At 40.4% G+C, this 19,682-nt stretch overlaps 1 protein-coding gene across 1 annotated transcript in view; it reads left to right on the top strand.

Moving 5' to 3' along the window:
- Positions 1 to 9,470, top strand: part of LOC121510375 (mothers against decapentaplegic homolog 6-like) — a 41,248-nt gene extending 31,778 nt beyond the window's left edge. The window contains exon 4 of the mRNA XM_041788396.1: positions 8,583 to 9,470. Within this exon, the coding sequence (XP_041644330.1) occupies positions 8,583 to 9,229 (647 nt within the window). The 3' untranslated portion in view covers positions 9,230 to 9,470. The remainder of the gene's footprint in view (positions 1 to 8,582) is intronic.
- The last annotated feature ends 10,212 nt before the right edge of the window (positions 9,471 to 19,682 follow it).

The following is a 19,682-nucleotide window of genomic DNA, read 5'->3' as shown; positions in this document are numbered from 1 at the left end:
CACAAGGATGCACATATCTAGCTGGATAAGCAGCTCATGCAGATATCAGATTAGTAGGGGTGTAATAATCCATTATTGCATAGTGATACATTGTTTGGTTGATTATTTAGTGGAGATGCTGAGCATCCACACTATTGATTTTCGCATCGGCCATTTTGTTTATTATTATTCTTCCGCACGGGCTATCTCCTCCTTCATACTTTGTCATATCGACACCATTTAAATTTTAAAAATTCAGTTTCTTTTTTTAAAATACAGCTATTTTCATGCTATTTACAGCTATTTCTATGTTTTTTCAGCCATTGAATGCAATTTTCAGCTACTTTTAGGCCAAAATCAGCTATTTTATGCTATTTTCAGCTATTTTAAGGCTACTTTCAGCTATTTTTATGCTATTTTCAGCATTTTTAGGCTACTTTCAGCTATTTTTATCCTTTTTTTTTGAGCAATTGAATATCATTTTCAGCTTCTTTTATGCCATTTTATGCTATTTTCAGCTATTTTTGTGCTTTAGGCTATTTTCAGCAGTTCTTCCACAGTTCAGCTCTTAGCATCCCCATGCAATTTCAGCTGAAATTGCAATTTTGATCTAGTTATCCTATCAGATTGATCGAAAGTCAAAATGTTACATTCCAGCTACCCATTTTGAAATTCCTGTACACCTGTTCACTGTGTCTGCCCCTCAGTTTGTCCTCAACATGCTTGCATTAACCATAGTCGCTAACAGTTAGCAGCCAGGCTAAGGAGGATATCCACTCTATGTGGACAGATTTAGAAAATAGGCTTCCTGCCTTATTTTGCCAATTATGTCAGCCTTTTTTATAGGTAAACCACTGCCTTATGAGACCGTTTTTGGATGAATACCACTCTCCCCTCATGAGTGGTGTCTCATACAGGCTCTATGGATAAACAGACAGGGGAAAGTCTGCACTTGTAGTCTCATTTGAAACACTGATTGCGGTCTATCATCTTACATTAGATTTACAATAAAAATATAAGCCACCAGAACTCAATGTGGTTAAGGCAGGAATGCTGTTCTCTTTCAAACCCTTTCCCTCTTTTCCTCTTAAGAGTCTGCTCAGAACAACAGAGATAGTCTACTGAACTAAAACTTTGTCCTTTATTTACCAACAGCAAGATTGCAATAAATCAAAAACAATGTTAATTCATCACTGTAACGTCGCATGCCTCAGATTTAATCTCATTAAAACATCATAATGTATTGCAAAATTACAAGTGAACTAGATGCCACGTTTATAGACTCTTATGTAAAGTGTGGAGGACTATAATAGAGCAGAAATAACTGTTTAAGTCCACATTTGTGTAAATAAGTTCAATAAAGAAAAATCTAGAATAGGAAAACAGAGGCCAAAAGACCTGATCATCATGATGAAGGTTGCAGAAAAAGTACATAGTGGTGCTTTAGAGTGATCATATTATGTTCATGGTTCACAGGTAATCAGGGCCCTTCATTTAAAGTTATTAAAACCAACATTTGCAACATTAAAGAAATAACACTGTACATTGAAATGTAGCTTTGTTACAAGAGATTTTTTATTAAATATATAAAACAGAAAAGGAATTGAACTGCCAAAAGTGCTTTTGTTGCTATAAACATGTAAAATTTGTGTATAAAAGCATCTAATATTGATCGTAGGCTCCTATATTAAAATGTATTGGTATCAATTGTAGTAGATTTTGTGATATTGGTGCGTATTGTATCATTGCAAGTCAGTTAATCCATTATTTCCCATAAATCGAGGCCTGAATTCCTGGTCAAAAGCTCTTTTAAAATTGTAACGAAGCCTCCTGCCACTAGTGGCCGCTGTAGCTTCAGTTAATGGTTGCTTCCTTCCTGCCAGAGCTTTCCACTAATTCTCCACAGGATGTAAACATGCAGCAGGCATGCCAAGCAGCTGATAGGAACAGTGTTGTATGGCAGTAACCTTGCATAGCAGATGGATACGCCCGTTTCTGTGTTTCTCAATGGTGAATCCATCTTACCTTTTATTTCAAAGGCTCTGCCTTTCCCCAAACGCTGTGTATGAGAGGTGCCAGGTTAGTATGGCAGTATTTTGAACTAGAAAATGAAAACAAAGTTGTATGTAGGCTGCTGAGGGTGATATGTGAGTATAACGCACCCACCTCAGTTAAAATCAGGTTTATCCTCCTAAGACTTCATGCTTTGAGAGACAACTTTGATTTTAAGTTGTGTTTAGAAAGAGCAAAGCTAACTGTTTCCCTGTGTTTTATGTCTTTGTGCTAAGCTATGCTAACCCTCTAGCACTCAGTCAGAAAGCGATGCAGGATATTTACTCAAAATCCTACCTGTAGTCAAAGAAATAATTTGTGCACGGTTGTAAAGAAGAAGAAAAAAGAGAGGAATGGAAAGAAAGGCTGGTCTGTTATTGTTTGAAGTCCAGGTTGAACAGTCTGCTGGGAGCTTTCAGGAAACTGACTGTCTGACCTCTAAACTCGGATTGCCTCTGTTTTGTGTCAATCCAAATCTCCAAGTTTTCCATACAGTGAAGTTAAAGATTATTATGATTCTTTTACAGCAAATTATTTACTTTCTACACTTCACCTTTGTTCAGGTCCTGAATAAAAACAACAGTGAAGTGTAGCGGCTGTTTAGTAGAGATTGGCACTAAAAGACAGTGATTTTGAAATGAAACAACAAAGGCTACTTATCTAATTGGTAAACAGAGCTCTTAAATGGTGGTTGGCTTAAACGCTTGCAGGACGCTGTAATTGCTGCCAGCCCTCACATACAGATGCAGGCATATGTACACACTCACTCACACACGCGCACACGCAGTTTTTCTGACTTCCTCCACTCGAACATAAACACGCCGATAACCTCCAGCCTGAACCCGTCTTTAAAAATTCCATTGAAGAAGTCGCTCGCCCACCAGCTCCTTCCTCCCTCCCCCTCCCTCCCTGCTTTCCTTCGTCATTCTCACACGAGCTCATGATACCTTCAGCTGGATGATAGCCAGACGGAGCTTGATGACACTGATGACTGTGCCAGAAACATTACACACAGCGTGCTGTACCACTGGCACTGTCAAACACGGCTGGAAACCGTGATGGAGCGTTGTTTTTAACATCACAGTAAATCAGTAAAGGTCCTTAACAAGAAGGAATTCATTCACATAAGTCAGTTTTCAAGGATGTCGATGACTTTGAGGAGAGTTTGGTCTTTATCTCTGAGTGCACCCAAGGATGAAATTAACATCAAACAAATGCAGTTTATTGACTTTTTTAAGGTTCATGTGAGGAACTCTTTACATCCATGTTGGTGACCCCTGTGGACAACGTGGTTCCCCTAAGGTCTTAACTGGTCTATGTGCGTATGTAGAGTGTTGCAACAATAAAGTATGTTCTTACTTTCATTTATATTATTTCCTTTTGATTGTATTGCGTTTTGTTCAATGAGTTAGGTGTATCCTTAAATCTCTACCGGTCATATAGAGCGATGTTTCTAAACAGGTGGGTTAGAAGCCAAAAGTTGGTCCTGGAGCTGTTTTCAGTGAGACGTGAATGCAGTCCTGAAAAAAGGAAACTTAAGGTTAATGATATACGGAAGCCCTGTTTAGCCCTATGTATTAACCAGCTAAAAAGCATGAAAAAACAAGAAAGGCCCAAAAATATAGCTTTAAAAGGAACGTTTGGCAATAAAAGTAGTATTTACAAAGAGTGAATTTAGTTGAATAATTAGATTAAGATAAATGGAGGCTAACACATGGAGATATGAATGTTAAAATCTAAGTTACGCTTTAGAATAGTGTAACAAAAGACATGTAAAAAATGTGTTCAAGATTTGATTTAAAAGAAATCTATCATAATTTTCTTGATGTTTTTGAGTGTTTTATTAAACAGAAATGCACTTTGAACAAGTATATCTTAATATCATTACTTTTGTAAAATATTTTGTATAATATCTTATTTTGTTGATTTTTATTTGAGGAACTGAACATTATTTGGTAAAATAGAACAATAAATACAAAAGGAAAAGAAACAACAAAAAAGTGGGGGAAAATGACATATAACCCAGAATACACCCACCCAAGTTAAAGCATCTCTAAAACTTTTCAAGAAATGTTTCATAAACAGAAATCTTGCTTTTACTTTGAAGTTTCTGTCAAGGGGACTCTCTACTGTTGAAAAATCAGGCCTATGTTATAGTGCAAAATAAAAAATAAATGCAGTTCCTCAACTGTCCACTTGAGGCCGGCTGCAGATCTCAGTAAGTCCCATACACACCCATTCAAAAATCAGTTTTGACAGCAGACATTATCGTTTTCACAGCCTGGTTCAAAAACAAACTTGGTCTGATTAGCTGATTGCTTGACTGGCTCACATTTTATCAGGAATATTTATTTTTTATAGGTCATCTTTTTTATTTTATGAGGGATTATATTTATGTATAAAAAGGGGTGTGACTCACTGAAAGCTGAGTGAGATGTAGCTGTTGTTCAGCTCCACCTCTTGCCTGCTTCCATGTTAACCTACATCAGTGGTTCTCAACTGGTGGGTCGGGACCCAAAGGTGGGTCTCAGAGCAGTTTTCAGTGGGTCATGACTAGGTGTCTGAAAAGAAAAGGTGGCAAAAGTCCTGAAGTCCTTACTAGGCATGCATCGATCCCTCTTATTTTACCCTGTTGTACTGTGAAAATTTTATTTCAATGTTTGATCAGTATTTCATCTAATGTATCTCCTCTTTTTGCAATAAATGGCTACTTTTCCCATGATGATGAAGTAGTTTTACAAGTTCTCTGGAAAACTAGCAACAATTGACATATAACGATGGGGAAAGAGGGTATAAAATTTGTCAGTTTTGTCCCTTTTCTTTTTTTATATCAGGTATTTTGGTTCAATCATGCTCCAAACTGCAACATATTCAATTAACTAAACATGCCTTGTTGAAAAATTTTTGTAAACTTGGGTCGCGGTCTGTCATAAGACAGACTGGTGCGTCCTGAGGCCGGACCAGTTGAGAGCCACTGACCTAGACGAAGATTTAGTCTGTATTTCCAATATGGTGACTGCCGTAACTAGGCTTCAAAAGTCCACTTCAGTAACCAACAGGTGATGTCACTGAGACTACGTCCATGTTAATACATGCAGTCTATGGTTTCTAAGGATGTTCTTGTGTGACTCTGTTTGTTTTACAGATCTACCCTGTGATCCCTTAGTTTATGGAAACTTAATACTACATTCTGTGCAGCATCAGTCATTATGTGATAGAAATGAAAGCTTACTCTGTCTAAAAAACCCTAAAAAGTCCCAGTTTGTTTTATGTCTTGGGAATTAATTTGATCATGAGCTCATAAAGCCTCCCTGTGTTTCCCCAGACATGTTTGTGTTGCCTTATTACAGGGAAGAGCATGCCTTGTAAAAAGTGTGTCGATGTGTGTGTATGTTTGTGTGTGAGGGAGTCAGAAAGAGATAGAGTGAGAGAGAGAGAGAGAGAGAGAGAGAGAGAGATCCTGCTAGCTGAGCAGCCTGCTCTCTTATTGGAGAGCTGTAAAAACTCCAGACCGCAGGAGTTGCCAGCCTGGAATTCACTAATGACACACGTGGGCCTCAGATGAGAAGTGCAATTTAGTGTGTGTTTGTGTGCGTTTGTGCGAGTGTGTTGCAGTCGTACTGTTTGGATCAGAGGGCCCAATTTGTGTGAGTACATGCGCTTGTGTGAGGCCCTATCTCATCATCTCGTTTGTGTGTATTCGTGTACAAACACTCACACAAATCTCCTCCACCTCCTGTTCTACCCAAGCCCCCTGAAACAAAAATGGCCGCTGTGCAAACATAACACACCTAGCCTAATCTGGGCGCTGGTTTCACCCAAAAGCAGCTTGTTAATGGGAGCGGGGCCGCGGCCGTCCCGGCCCTGCTGGACAGAGAGGGGGTGCTGCGCGCTGGAAAATGAAAGGAATGGGGCCACAGGCACATGGGTCTTTAAATCCTCTGTGTCAATAGAGTCTCTGGAGCAAAATAATGGCATCACTCTGTGTGGGAGTTAATGTGAGCTGATAGCATGAGGGCTGGGGGGTCAAGGGTTCACGGGCTTGCGCTAGGTTGACAGAGAGCTGAATGCTTTCCTCCCCGCTCCTGACCCCCCCCCACCCCCACTCTGCTGCTCTCCACCTCCTCTTTACCTCCGGACCTGAAGGAGTGTTGAGGAGGGAGACGATGAGGGATGTCAGAGGAGGAAGTGGCCTGTTTAGTGTTGGCAGTTTAGCCCGCTTTTCAAAGAATTCCCATGAGCGACACGTTACGGGAGGAAACAAGTCATTTAGAGAAACCTGGTGAATGCAGATTCTTCTGTGCAGAGAAAGAAAGGTCACTGAATAGTTTGATGAGCGTGGAAATACTGGGAATCAACACAACTTAATTTATCTAGCATCTTTTGAACCAACATGCTGCAAAGCGCTTCACATGGTAAAGAAAAACAAAAAGTGACAACAGAAGGTGAAATTGTGAAAGACTAGAATACAAAAAACTATGAAGCCCATTTAAGCACTTAAAAAAGAAAAATGTTGAAGTTGAGCAATAAAAACAAAAGACAAAGAACTCTAAGCCAAAATTATGAGATAGAAATTCAAAATTATATCTTTTCAATATCTTAATTTTTATCACATAATTCTGACTATTTATCTGATCATTTAAAATTTTCTATTGCATAATTAAGGCTTTTTGTCTCAAAATTATGACCTTTTAACTTATAATTTCCACTTTTAATCTAAAAAAAAATTTCATCTCACAATTATGACTTTTAACTTCTTAAGTTTAGACTTTTTGTCACATAATTATGATTTTTTTAACTCATAGTTTTGAATTTTTATCTCATAATTTTGACTTTTTATCTCAAAATAATGATTTTTATCTCATAATTAAGATTTTTTATCTCAAAATAATTATTTTTATCCCATAATTATGATTTTTTTATTGCATAATTCTGACTTTTTTCTCATAGTTTAGACTTTTTAACTCATAATTTTGAATTTTTATCTCATAATTTTGACTTTTTATCTCAAAATAATGATTTATCTTATTATTACGACTGCTTTTCTCACAATTTTGACTTTTTAATTGCATAATTTAGACTTTTTGTCTCATAATTATGACTGTTTATCTCAAAATAATGATTTTTATCTCATAATTTGGACTTTTGTCTCATAATTATGACTTTTATCTCAAAATAATGATTTTTATCTCATAATTTCAACTTTTTGTTTCACCTTATAGTTATGACTTTTTATTGTCATGCATTAATGGAGAGATTTGAGTGAGGGGCTGCTACACTTCAAGGAGGCCTGAAGCTGTTGGGGGTCCCGTGCCTAAAGCCTGATAAATGCTTGTGCACTAAAAACCCTTAGCTGATGCTCACCTCCTGCAAACAACTGTTAAAGCTATGGAGAACTGCAAGCCCTGTGACAGGTACACTAGTTAGCAGTCTCTGTAAGTCCTCAAGCATGTTATGTATAATTTAAAGGGAGATAAAGGGAGAGAAATTTGGCAATAGGAGCAGGAACTGGGGACTGGGGTTGTGATTGTTTGGGTTTCTTCTAATACTAGTGCTAACTCGATACTTTTCAAATGGTACCGGTGCTTAAACTGTGTCTGTATCGATACTTTCAAGAGATAAAAGTGTGTTAAAAGCCAAATAATGTGAATAAAGTTGATTAGGTATTATAATTGAGTCAGTAATATCTGAAAAGGATGCCAATAGAAAATGTAAGTAAAGGAAATGTGTGTAGATTTCTGACAACAGTGTGTCATCTTTTTGTCTAGGTGGGTCATAGTGGGGCTCAGCCTTTCTTAGATAAAATGGGGGGGGGGGGGTCAGGGGAAAAAAGGCTGGATACCACCGTCTTAATGAGATATGAACAAGAGCTGGATCTGTTTGAATTCACTGATCATCTTTAACTGAAGCCTCTGTAGCTTTGTGAAAGAAGATCTGAACACCAACTGAGGGAATACTTGAAGGAAAAGGTGATTTATCACTTCATTAGAGATGAAAAACTTAAAGAATTCATGTCAAGCTGTAAAGAATCCATGACCTAAAATCTCACTGAGACAGCTGATTATTTTTCTTTTCCGTTTTTGCTCATGTGCAGGTCTGCAGGTCACGCTGTACTGTAGTAATATTTGTCGTGATGATAAATGATCTTTGGTTGTGGCATGCATTTCATGTTTTAATTTGTCAAATTTAGGGAAACTAGTTGTTTTCAAAACTCATTTAGTGGTAATGATTAAAGGAGTCTCTTCATCATGCACTCATCTATGAAGGCTCATTAACTTCTACTTTATATCAGCACATGTGTAGCGATAGAGATGTTTTTGGATTCAAACCAAATTTTGTCAGCGTGCAGACTTTACACCTCTTGTGCAAACAGAGAAAGAACGAGCATCCAAACATTTGGCTCTCACTCTCACTTCCTCTCCCATCCTCCCTTCCTCCTCCCCCCTTAACACAACATCATTCTCATCCCTTCAAGGGGAATTACTGTCGTAAAAAATTAGTGCACTTACCAGAGCAAACACTAATACCACTACCTCTCCTCTTCTCCTCAGACACTGGTACCTCCCTCGGCTCCTCCACGTCCGGCGGACATCGCTCTCATTGGTGCAGCGTCGCCTACTGGGAGCAGCGCACACGCGTAGGCCGCCTCTATCCCGCCTACGAGCCCTCGCTCAACATCTTTTATGACCTACCTCAGGGCACGGGCCTCTGCCTGGGCCAGCTCCACGCCAACGCCTACCACAGTCGCCGTGACGACCCGGGCAGCCACAGCTCGTCGAGTCTTTACGGACACCCCAGCCATGGAAGTGGAGGGAGTAACAGCAGCAGCAGCAGCAGTGTGCAGCAGATCCGCAGTAAAATCGGCCACGGCATCGTGCTGAGCCAAGAGCCGGACGGAGTGTGGGTGTACAACCGCAGCCTTCACCCCGTGTTCGTCCACTCGCCCACTCTCGACCCGCCCAGCGCTCGAGCTCTGAGCGTGAGGAGGGTGATGCCAGGATTCTCCCTCAAGGTGTTTGACTATGAGCGCTCCAGCTGGATGGCCTCACATGGCGTGAAGCCCGAGAGCCAGGAAGGGCCCTGGGACCCCCACAGTGTTCGCATCAGTTTTGCTAAAGGATGGGGCCCCTGCTACTCCAGACAGTTCATCACCTCCTGTCCATGCTGGCTGGAGGTGCTGCTCAACAACCACAGATAGCACCCACAGACTCACAGACTCCTACCCAGTATCCTTATTGTAATCTACCTAGATTTAATATAAGATTTATATATTATATAAAATATATTATACATGTAAATACTTGAGTCATTTTTACAATGCAATTATTTATGTATAGTGTAATGTGTATATGGACGAAATAAAAAAGGAACAAGAATATGCACTTTTCATTCGATATATGCATTACAGTTCTCAGTGTCATTTTACAAACTGTCAAAACAAGCGGAAAAAATTGGTTTGTGTTCTCATGGTTTTGCAGTTCCATCAAAAAGAATGCCATACACACGTTGTCAATAAACTATTTGTATTAAATGAAGGTTTCTGTCTCGCCTCAGGTCCTTACTCTCACTGGAACTGTAGATTATCATGATCACAATTATTGATATTTAACATCTAGACTGATGGAGCTGCAGTGGTTAGCACTGTCAGCTCAATCAGTGTGGAGCTTGCATGTTCTGCAAGGGTTTTTTTCAGGTACTCAGGTTTCCTTACACAGGCCAAAGACATGCTTGTTCAACTCAATTCAAATTCACAACTTAGTCATACCCCTGTAATTTGCATGTTCATGTCTAGATGTAGGGTGTCCCAATTCTAACTCAAATAGAGGGGTAGGGTGAAATGCTGGGGCTACAAAGATCTTCAAATGCAGACTTTCTAGAGGCATACTCCAAACTGAGTGTTATGGGAAATCTCTCAGAACCTTGTAATCATCTGGAAGATTTGAAAATTATAGCATCACTGTTCTATCTTGATTTAATGTTGCTTCAATGCACGGTCCTTTTCATTTTGAACAAGCTACTGGCTACTGATGACGTATCAGGAGCTTTAAGGGTTGTCCCATTTCACAGGGGAAGACTTCACCACGTCCCCTTGTAACTACACTATGTGGACAAAAGTATTTGACTGAATGACATTACACCAACAGGGACTGTAATGACAACTTTGATTTGGAGTTGGTCCCTTTTTGCAGCGATAACAGCCTCCACTCTTCTTGGGAAGCCTGGCTCATAATCTTTATTGTTTCATTAGAAACCCATTGCATGAGGCTACCACTGCAGAGTTTTTGTGTTTACATTAATGCCAGTAGAAGTTCAGCACTCTTCAGCGATGGAATCAGCAGTGTAGACCTGAGCAGTAGACCTGCTCTGTGATTTTACATGGTCTGCCACGTCATGACTGAGTTGCTGTTCCTGCAGTCAACAGAAGGGATAAAAAAAATCACAAACTTTCTAAAGACAAAGGTGGCATCATCACAGAACCACACTTGAAGTCACTGAGCTCTTCAGATCAACTCATTTAGGATCACAAGTGTTTGCATATGGAGTCTGCATGGCTAGGTGATGATTTTACACACCTGTGGCAACAGGTCTGATTGATACACCTGAATACAATAATAAACAGGTGAGGCCAAACACTTTTGTCCAGGGCTTGATATTAACTTTTGCTCACTGGCCACCATGGCTACTTGTTTTTTAAAAGTTTCTAGCCTCTGAGCATTTCCTCTGGCCACAATTGTGTTGATGGGAAACTATGTGTTACATGCCAAATTGGGTATGTCTGGTATGAGATAAAGCACATGCTCCATTTCCTTCTTTAATAGATACTAAGTTTATACTAATAATAAAACACTGACTTTTAATTAACTTTATTCAAAAAATCAGAAGTGCAACTGGTTTCATTTAATTCTCACTCAGACAAATATCCACCAGAGAATGCTGAGGTTGTGACACTGATAAATTTTACTGGCCAAAGTGGCTAGTTGAAGTCAATATGGTACCTGCCAAAGTTGAAATCCACCCGCATTTGGCATTTGGCCCCGCCATTGTCTACAAAGCGTATGTTTCAAAGGGGATAGGGGACATTCAAAATCGACAGAAAGGGACAAAACTTAAAAACAGGACTGAGCACATGTGGTCCATAGGTGTGACTGACAGCCCTTCGATGTACCTCATGTCTTGCCCAATGATAGCTGGGATAGGCTTCAACCCTGTGGAGCCCCAGACGGGACAGGATTCCACAAGGTCTAGCCAGTTTCTCTGAATGGGGGGGGGTCCTCCTTAAACCATTTTCTTGCAATAACCCTCTTTGATTCCTCATTAAACTGAGTTTGGTACCTTTTTAATGTTTGATTAAGTGAAGCTAGTAAAACTGGGTATGATTCTACCATTCAGGCAGAAAGCCATCGCTGCCAGGGGCCTTATTGGGATTTAGCTTCTTAATTGTGCTTTCCAGTTCTTTTTGATTAATCTCTGAACAAAAGATTGTATTCTGGGATTTCCCTGTTGGTGGTAAATCTAATGTATTTAGTTGGTCTTTTTTTTTAAATAAAACATAAATGCATCCCTCTTTCAAATGACAGCCAGTACTTCTCTATTAATTCACCAAAACAAACAACAAAACACCCCATTAAAAGCCCCACTTTGGTGTTTCTCTGTCCATTAATGATCATGTTAAGAGCTTGCAGATGTGTCACAGCGTATGGCACAGCTAAACCTGGATGTACTTTTTTAGAATAAGGGGAGAAACTGCAGAGACATCGCTTATTTTGGAGAAAAAGAGCCCCAGCCAACCCATCCACCTTAAACGTGGCTGACCATGGGCCTGTAAACTATCTATAATCCGCTGTGGCTTCAGGTTAAAAGTAACATTTGAGAACTTTCAATGATTTTACATAATCTCTGGACAAATGTTAAACTGTTTCCTTCCTTTTAAGAGTTAAAGGTAAAGTCCATGTTGGAGGTAGTTTAGTGCTTCATCTTCACTCTTAATCCTTAACAAACTGCACTACCTAAATCCTTTGCATACGAGAAGAGGATTTTTTTGTTTATTTGTCCTTGTCACATAAAATTTTGCCTGTTTGACAAAGTAATCTAAGGTCAAATGTCTGACTTTTGGAGCTCTCTGGAGCTTTTAAAAGCATCTCAGGGTCTGTCAGCTAATGGTGTGTGAAACTCTGTTCAAGTCATAACAGGTGTTAGTATATAGAGACAAGATCATCAACCGTGGCCTCTTCTTTTTGATGTAGACAGCCTCCTTGATCTTCCTCCTGCTGTCTGCTGACCACTCTTTTAGCTGAGTTAGGTACTGTGGCCGTTCGTCTTTAACAATCAGAGTTCACCACAGACACACTGAGATGCTTAAAAACCTCAGATAGTGAATGTTTTCATTTCTTCTACAGGTTTTGAATTCCAGTGGAGATAAATGTCTGAAAACAAAAAGAGGAAATCAGATAATTACGTCTTCTTTTCCATAACAATCCTTTCAGAGGAACATGTCGATCAGCATCTCTATCACAGTGGAAAAAAGGGCAAAAGATGGTGAATGAAGGAAGTAAGATGCACATGATACAACTTTAGCTCCTGCATAACTGCAGCCCTCCACTGATCTGGGTTAAAGGGAAGCCTCTGATGGCTCCGATTGGTCTGGTCATTCTCAGACTGGGCACAATCCATGTGCACTGTATGTACAACATTTGGTCACACCTGTTAAATATTAATGATTAAAAATGGGAAATGCTCAGTGACTCCAAGTGTGGTACTGTGAAGGATGCTACTGTCAGCTGTAAGTGATATCATTAGAAACTGGAAGCGTTTAGGAACAACAGAAACCACGATGTGGAAGGCTGTGCAAAATCACAAAACATGTCTAAGGTGTATGGTGCATCAAAGTCTCCAACACTGCTGATTCCATAACTGAAGTGTTCTGAACTTCTACTGGCATTAAAGGGGACACATTTTACCCTTTCAAGACAAGTTTATATCGGTCTCAGAGGTCCCCAAGACATGCCTGTGAAGTTTATTGCTGAAAAAAACACTCCAGTATTGGATTTTTGCATGTCTAAAAACCCCTCTGTTTCAGCCCTTCTCAGAACAAGCCATTTCTGTGTCTGTGGCTTTAAATGATAATTAACTGGCTGACTCCACCCCTGACCACACCCCTCTCAGGAAATGGATGCACTCGTGATATTACAGACACTTTTTTTTTCCAAAGTTTAGACTGGGATTCAAACCATTGATCTACCAGACTGTAGTCAGCAGGATAACCCACTGAGCTATCCAGCATTAGCTCTTTGCTATAAACACTTAAAGCAGTGCATCTGGGACCTGGGTATGATTAGATATCAGAGTATCAATGTTACTGTATTTCCATGTCAAATAAATGCTAAATATTAAATAAATAAAAATCTCAGCTGGTATCTGAGAGGATCAGTAAAGGAGGGCAGAACTTTGCTCAAAGTGGGGGAGGGCAGCCAAATCCGGGGGCAGGTGCTTAGGCCCCTGGTGAGGTCACTAGATGTAAAATCGGAGAACGGCTTGTTTCAGCACACATTTTCTGAAAGGTGGAGAAGGAGAGGGGGAAAGGGAATGGATTTTTCTGGTACCTGAGGAGATTGTGGACAGGCCAGGGGCACATATTTGTGTTAGAAAAGCCTGAAAAAGTGATTTTTTGCATGATATGTCCCCTTTAATGTAAGCACAAAAACTGTGTGGATGATGCTTCATTGAATGGGTTTCCATGGCCGAGCAGCTGCATACAAGCCTCACATCACCAAGTCCAATGCCAAGTGCCGTATGAACTTGTGTAAAGCTCACATGTTTGTGGAGAGACGAATCACACCTCTCTTTTTGGCAGTCAAATGGTTGAGTCTGGGCTTGTTGGATGCCTGGAGAATGTTCCCTGCAATGACTGCATTGTGCCAGCCGTGAAGATTGGTGGAGGAAGGATAATGGTATGGATATTAATGTTTCAGCAGACCAAGACATTTTGGAAAATGCTATGCTTCCAACTTTGTGGAAACAGTTTGGGGAAGGCCCTTTTCTATTCCAGCATGACTGTGCCCCAGTGCAGAAAGCAAGGACTAGAAAGACATGGTTTGGAAAATCTTGACTGACGTCAACCCCATCAAGTACTTTTGGGATGAACTGGAATAGGGATTGTGAGCCAGGCCGTTTTGTCCAACATAAGTGCCTGACCTCATAAATGCTCTACAGAATGAATGGGCACCACTCAAAATCTTGCATAAAGCCTTCCAAGAAGAGTGGATGCTGGTCTATATTAAAGGACATTAATTTGAATACAATGTCATTACAGTCCCTGTCGGTGTAACGGTTAAATTGCCAAATACTTTGGTCTATATGGTTTACTTTGCAAGGTTACCAAGTCAGTGGGTAAGCAGGAACTGAGTGGAGAGAGTAGGGAATAACATGCTGGAAAGAAGCCCCAGTTCAAATCTGAAGCTTGTCCGCCCACTTTGAGGACCGCGGCCTCCTCAGTCCTCAAATGGAGCACATGCATTCAAACAATAAAGTCACCAGCATCCCTGAACAAATCAAAGAAGAACATATTTTTGCAGCGTCTCTTAATGTTTTCCATGGCTGTATCTGCAAAGCTCTCAGTGCCTCTCATTCCAACGTCAATGGGTCAACTCAGTCCACAAAGTAGACATACTGTCCAGCTAGTGCAGAGTAAAAGTAATCCAGGGCCACAAAAGCCTGGTAGGGTACTTTTTTAGGGAAGATCATAGAGAAAAAACCTCTGAGAAGTTGGTAACTTCATCTGCCTGCACAGAATCACAGGTCAAGAGGGAACTTTCATCCCCAGCTTTTTTCTGCCTGTAATCAAAAGTCTCATCACCATTACTTTCTACAAAATTATCTCCACCTTTATAAATCACAGTGAATTTTAACTATCTGTTTGGCCTTATTAAAAAAGGACCAGTGGCAATGGAAAACAGCAAAAGGCGTCACAGTACCAGTGGTAAGAAAATAAAGTGCATAACTGAGAGATTACACAACAAACCACAGCAGGGCACTCAGGCCCAAACCGGCTCCAGAAGGAGAAAGTTCTGCAAAGTTTACAGTATAATGGCATCCTGTTTGACTCTTTCAACAACACAATTATTTATGGAAACTCATATTTAAGCGAGAGGCTGAGGAGGAAAAACAATGAGACGAAAAAGCAATGTAAGCACTTTGAAAACCTTTACACAGGCGAGTGTTTTGAAGAAAACGCAGCAGCAGAACTGGCTCAGCGCAGGCAGAGAGGCATTTTTGTTTTGACCCTGAACCTCTGCAGGCTGCTTGCTCAAACCTGTAATTAACTTTAGCTGTAAAAGTAAAGAGGGGCTGATTACAAAGTCGAAGCTCTGCGTTCAGATAGATCTCCAGTGTCACAGCACGCTGCAGTTTGTGCTAAAAAAGATCAGTTGTTCTAGCATTGTGGATGCATAAAACAATGAGATTAGTGCTTCAGAAACATTCATAAAAACCTTGAGTTAAAGCTCTGGGCATTCCCATATACCGCTTAAAAAATTCCAATGTATATTTCAGTGGAGTCTGCGCTCTGCTTTTCCAGGCAAAGTATGGGATTTGTGGTCAGGATACAATGGAAGGATTCAGAGGAGGGATTTGGGTGGGAGAGCTGCTTCTGGCAGGCTTAGACTAAAAACTTACAATGTTTCTCTTCCATCTCTTTCTTGGTTTTCTCATCTGAAACACCCCGGCCCAGTCTCCTGTCTTAATTGTTTTCCTTTGTCAGGACTCCGAGTCATGGAGACGATGAAATGGATCCCAGGCAGAGAGCAGTGGAGGAGGTTTTTTGGCCCTCGTCTTCATGGCTGCGGTGTGTGCTGACCTCACTGTGAACTGAAGGAAAATGGGCTAATTCTGCCGCTGGCTCCCGAGCTCCACCCCTTCACTGTATAATTATCCCTGTCCAGATTATGATGTTATAATTATGTTAATGAATACATCAGGGATGGCTAATTAATGGATCACATTTCTGTTTTTGCTACAAACAAGACGAGGGAAGGCTTAAAGGACCACACCAGTTTGTTTACAGTCTTCAAAAATCACATACATTTAGACGTTTCATGGTCGTTTTCAGATGAACGATTTAGGGCAGGGGCTCCAGACCTGTGGTTTCAAGAAAAACATTTCTGCTCCCAGAATGATACCTCTCTCTTTCTGTTTGGCAAAGCTCACTGGAAAAGCTCAGAAAAGAAAAACGAGAGGCCAAAGTTCATCTTAGAGGTCTCATTTATAAAGTGATTTCCTGAAAAATTGCTTATTTAACACAAAGGCTTTCGTTCTTCCTGGGTCAGGGGTTCCCAAACATTATGGTGCTAGAGACTGGTGGCCCTGGCTGTCTCTAGAGATGCTCAATGAGGCTACGCATACGTTTAAGACTGTTCCATAGTCATGTGTACTGCTCACTCTCCAGCTCTCTCTGTTCCTGCCTGCTCTGGTGATCAGTTGATTATAGGTGATCGCTGTTCAAGAGCCAAACCAACCAGATCTAGATGCTACCTCTAGGAACCAGTCATCTTACTGCTGCCAAACTTTGAATCAGCTCTCTGCTGCTCTTGACTTGTCTTTAACCTGGATCTGTGAGAGACTCCTCCACCATACCTGCTGTCAAGATCTTCAGATCCAGAAATACAGTTTCTAAATGTTCAGTGTCCAGACCCAGAGGGTCCAGGTCCACATCCCCATTGAATGGGTCCAGATTATCATTGTACAGGTCCATAAATACGGTTGTCCTCATCATCGGTGTGTGGGTCCAGATTGTCAGTGTACAGATCTTTAGTTTAAGGTCCAGATCACCCATGTACAGGTCTAGATTCTCAGTGTCTAGGTTTTCAGTGTCCAGGCCCAGATCATCAGTGTCCAGGTCCAGATCTTCAGTGTACAGGTCCAGATTATTTGTGTACCGGTCTTTATCATTAGTGTACAGGTCCAGACTATCATCAGTGTACAGGTCCAGATTATTAGTCAGGTCCAGATTGTCAGCACAGGTCCAGATCATCAGTGTGCAAATCCAGATCATCAATGTGCAGGTCTAGAGTACCCATGTACAGGTCCAGATCCTCAATGCACAAATCCAGATTATTTGTGTACATGTCTATATCAAGCATGTACAGGTGCACATTATCAGTGTGCAGGTCCAGATTATCAGTCTGCAGGTCCAGATCATCTGTATGCAGGTCCAGATCATTGGTGTGTAGGTCCAGATCATCAATGTCCAGGTCCAGATCATCAGTGTGCAAATCCAGATCATCAATGTGCAGGTCCAGATCATCAGGCTGCAGGTCCAGAGCATTAGTGTGCAGGTCCAAATCATCAGTGTGCAGGTCCAGATGATCAATTTCCAGGTCCAGATCATCAGTGTCCAGGCCCAGATCATCATTGTGCAGGTCCAGATCATCAGGCTGCAGGTCCAGAGCATTAGTGTGCGGGTCCAGATCATTAGTGTGCAGGCACAGATCATCAGTGTGCAGGTCCAAGTCATCATTGTACAGGTCCAGATTATCAGTGGAGAGATCCAGATGATCGGTGTGTAGGTCTAGGTAGATCTTTAATATTCAGGTCCAGATTTTTGAGGGTGAAGATCCCTGGAGATTAGGGCTTCATTATCCAGACCCACACATTTTGAACCAGTGCTCCAGGCTACCACTAGGTACTTTTTCATAGTTCGAAAATCAACAATCAAACAACTGAACTTGATGTGTATTATAGTATATATGGTGTTTAAAGTTGGATTATTTATATCCAAATATGGCCTATGGGCCAGATCCAGCCTGTGGTTCATTTTTAAATGGTCTGCAGTGAAATCTAACAATAAACTGAAGTATGGCCTGCATTAGCGCAAGCTTATGCTTGGTTATTACAGTCATCCTTATGTTTTTCTGTATGTGGCCCTCCATGAAAACAGTTTGGACAGCCTTGATTTATGTAGTTTGGAACATTGATACCATTCATACTAAAACTGTTTACAGTCGGAGTTTAAGGAACAGTGCCACATGTGCGTAGAAGTCATTGGAGAAAAATAGAAAGGCTCTGATTTGTCCCATGAGGACAGAGATTGGCAGAATAACAAGTGATCACTCACCAGAGAGAAGCAGCCCAACCTCAGACTCCACACTTCCTTCATCACACCATCCTCATCATGTTGACAGTGTTTTGTCACTCTGCTGCTCAGAGTGCTTGTGGATCGATACCTCGGCTGTTAGCGGGCCCTTTGTGTGAAACCACAGACAGCTCAGAAGTCTCCTTGCTGTCTTGTTGCTGATTGCACATCCCTGTTTATTAATGTCATCCACAGAATAAGAGGATGATGGCAGATGCAGCTTAAACAGTCTCTCAACTAAACCAGGAAATAAACCATGGGCATTACACTGAAAAACTCATCCTGGGGTTTGTTTGCTAAGTTTTGCTTCAAAATTGGAGTCATTTCATGCAGTTTCATCACATAAAATCGAGCACTTACTGTGAGGCCAGAGCAATTTAACGTTGTGGGGAACTTTCTGTTTGTGTCGATTTAAAGGGCCCCTGTGGGCAAAATATAACCTCCATCTCTTTGCTGATTTTGCCTCATACACTCTTATTTTTTTTAACCACTTAAAACTTATTAACTTGTTATTTTTCCAATCCTACAATCATTTCAGTGACTGATGTGAGTTTGTTTTGTGCTACAGATATTATCGGGGTGCAGCTGTGAGACTGCCACTCTCAGTTTATTGATCTGTATTTTGTCTTGTTTGAGGCATCAGCAGAAAAACCTTTCTCACACAGGTAGGATGCTGCACAGGGGGGGAGTATGGCCAGGACTCTCCTGCCCAGCAGTGGGCACTCTTTCCACTCCAATGCCAAATTCAGACATGTCAGTCACTTAGACTTAACCCTTTATGGGACAATATACAGTATGTTCACTTCAGTCGACTTCTGTCATGGCCTTCCCCAAGCTCTCTGTGCTTTAGTAGCACCAGAATAATTGTTCTCGGCCAATCAATGTCATAATAGGATTTGTAGGATTTCTAACAATTACTGAAATTTAAGTCTGAAAATTGGAGGTACCGTATTTGGACATATGCCTGTTTAGGGTGACAAATGTTGTCTATATTGAGACATATGGCCAACTCATCTAGCAACCATACCTAGGGTGTTTTCATGATGGATAATTTATAATAATGTAGGATAAAAGTGTGACAATGCATTAGTCCTGAGGGGGGAAAAAAAGAAAACAACAAAAATAGTAAACTAAAATATTTTTTAAAATTACAAATAATTTTCTAAGGCTTTGCAAATACTTATATAACGCTTCATACTTCATGTAATACTGATATAATACCTATAACTGAAGGAGATTTAAAAAGAAGGTAATTTCTTTCCAGATTTTTTTTCAAAATAAAAAAATGACTTTAATTTCCTTTAAGTTAATTTTCATTTAACATAAGATTTCAACCATGTTCAAAATCAATCTCAAAAACTTTGTAAAGACTCAATCATGGCAGAAATGGCAACGAGTTTCTAAGAAAGTTTTACAAAACATACAAGATTCAGAAATTCAGAAATCATCTTCATATCTTTAAAGAAAATACATGTTGGATAAATGTATTAAATCATTTTGAAATTAACTTTGGCTTTTTTTATTG

The sequence above is a fragment of the Cheilinus undulatus genome, linkage group 1 (assembly GCF_018320785.1).
Source record: "Cheilinus undulatus linkage group 1, ASM1832078v1, whole genome shotgun sequence".
Classification (NCBI taxonomy): Eukaryota; Metazoa; Chordata; class Actinopteri; order Labriformes; family Labridae; genus Cheilinus; species Cheilinus undulatus.
This window is presented reverse-complemented; position numbering and strand designations above follow the sequence as displayed.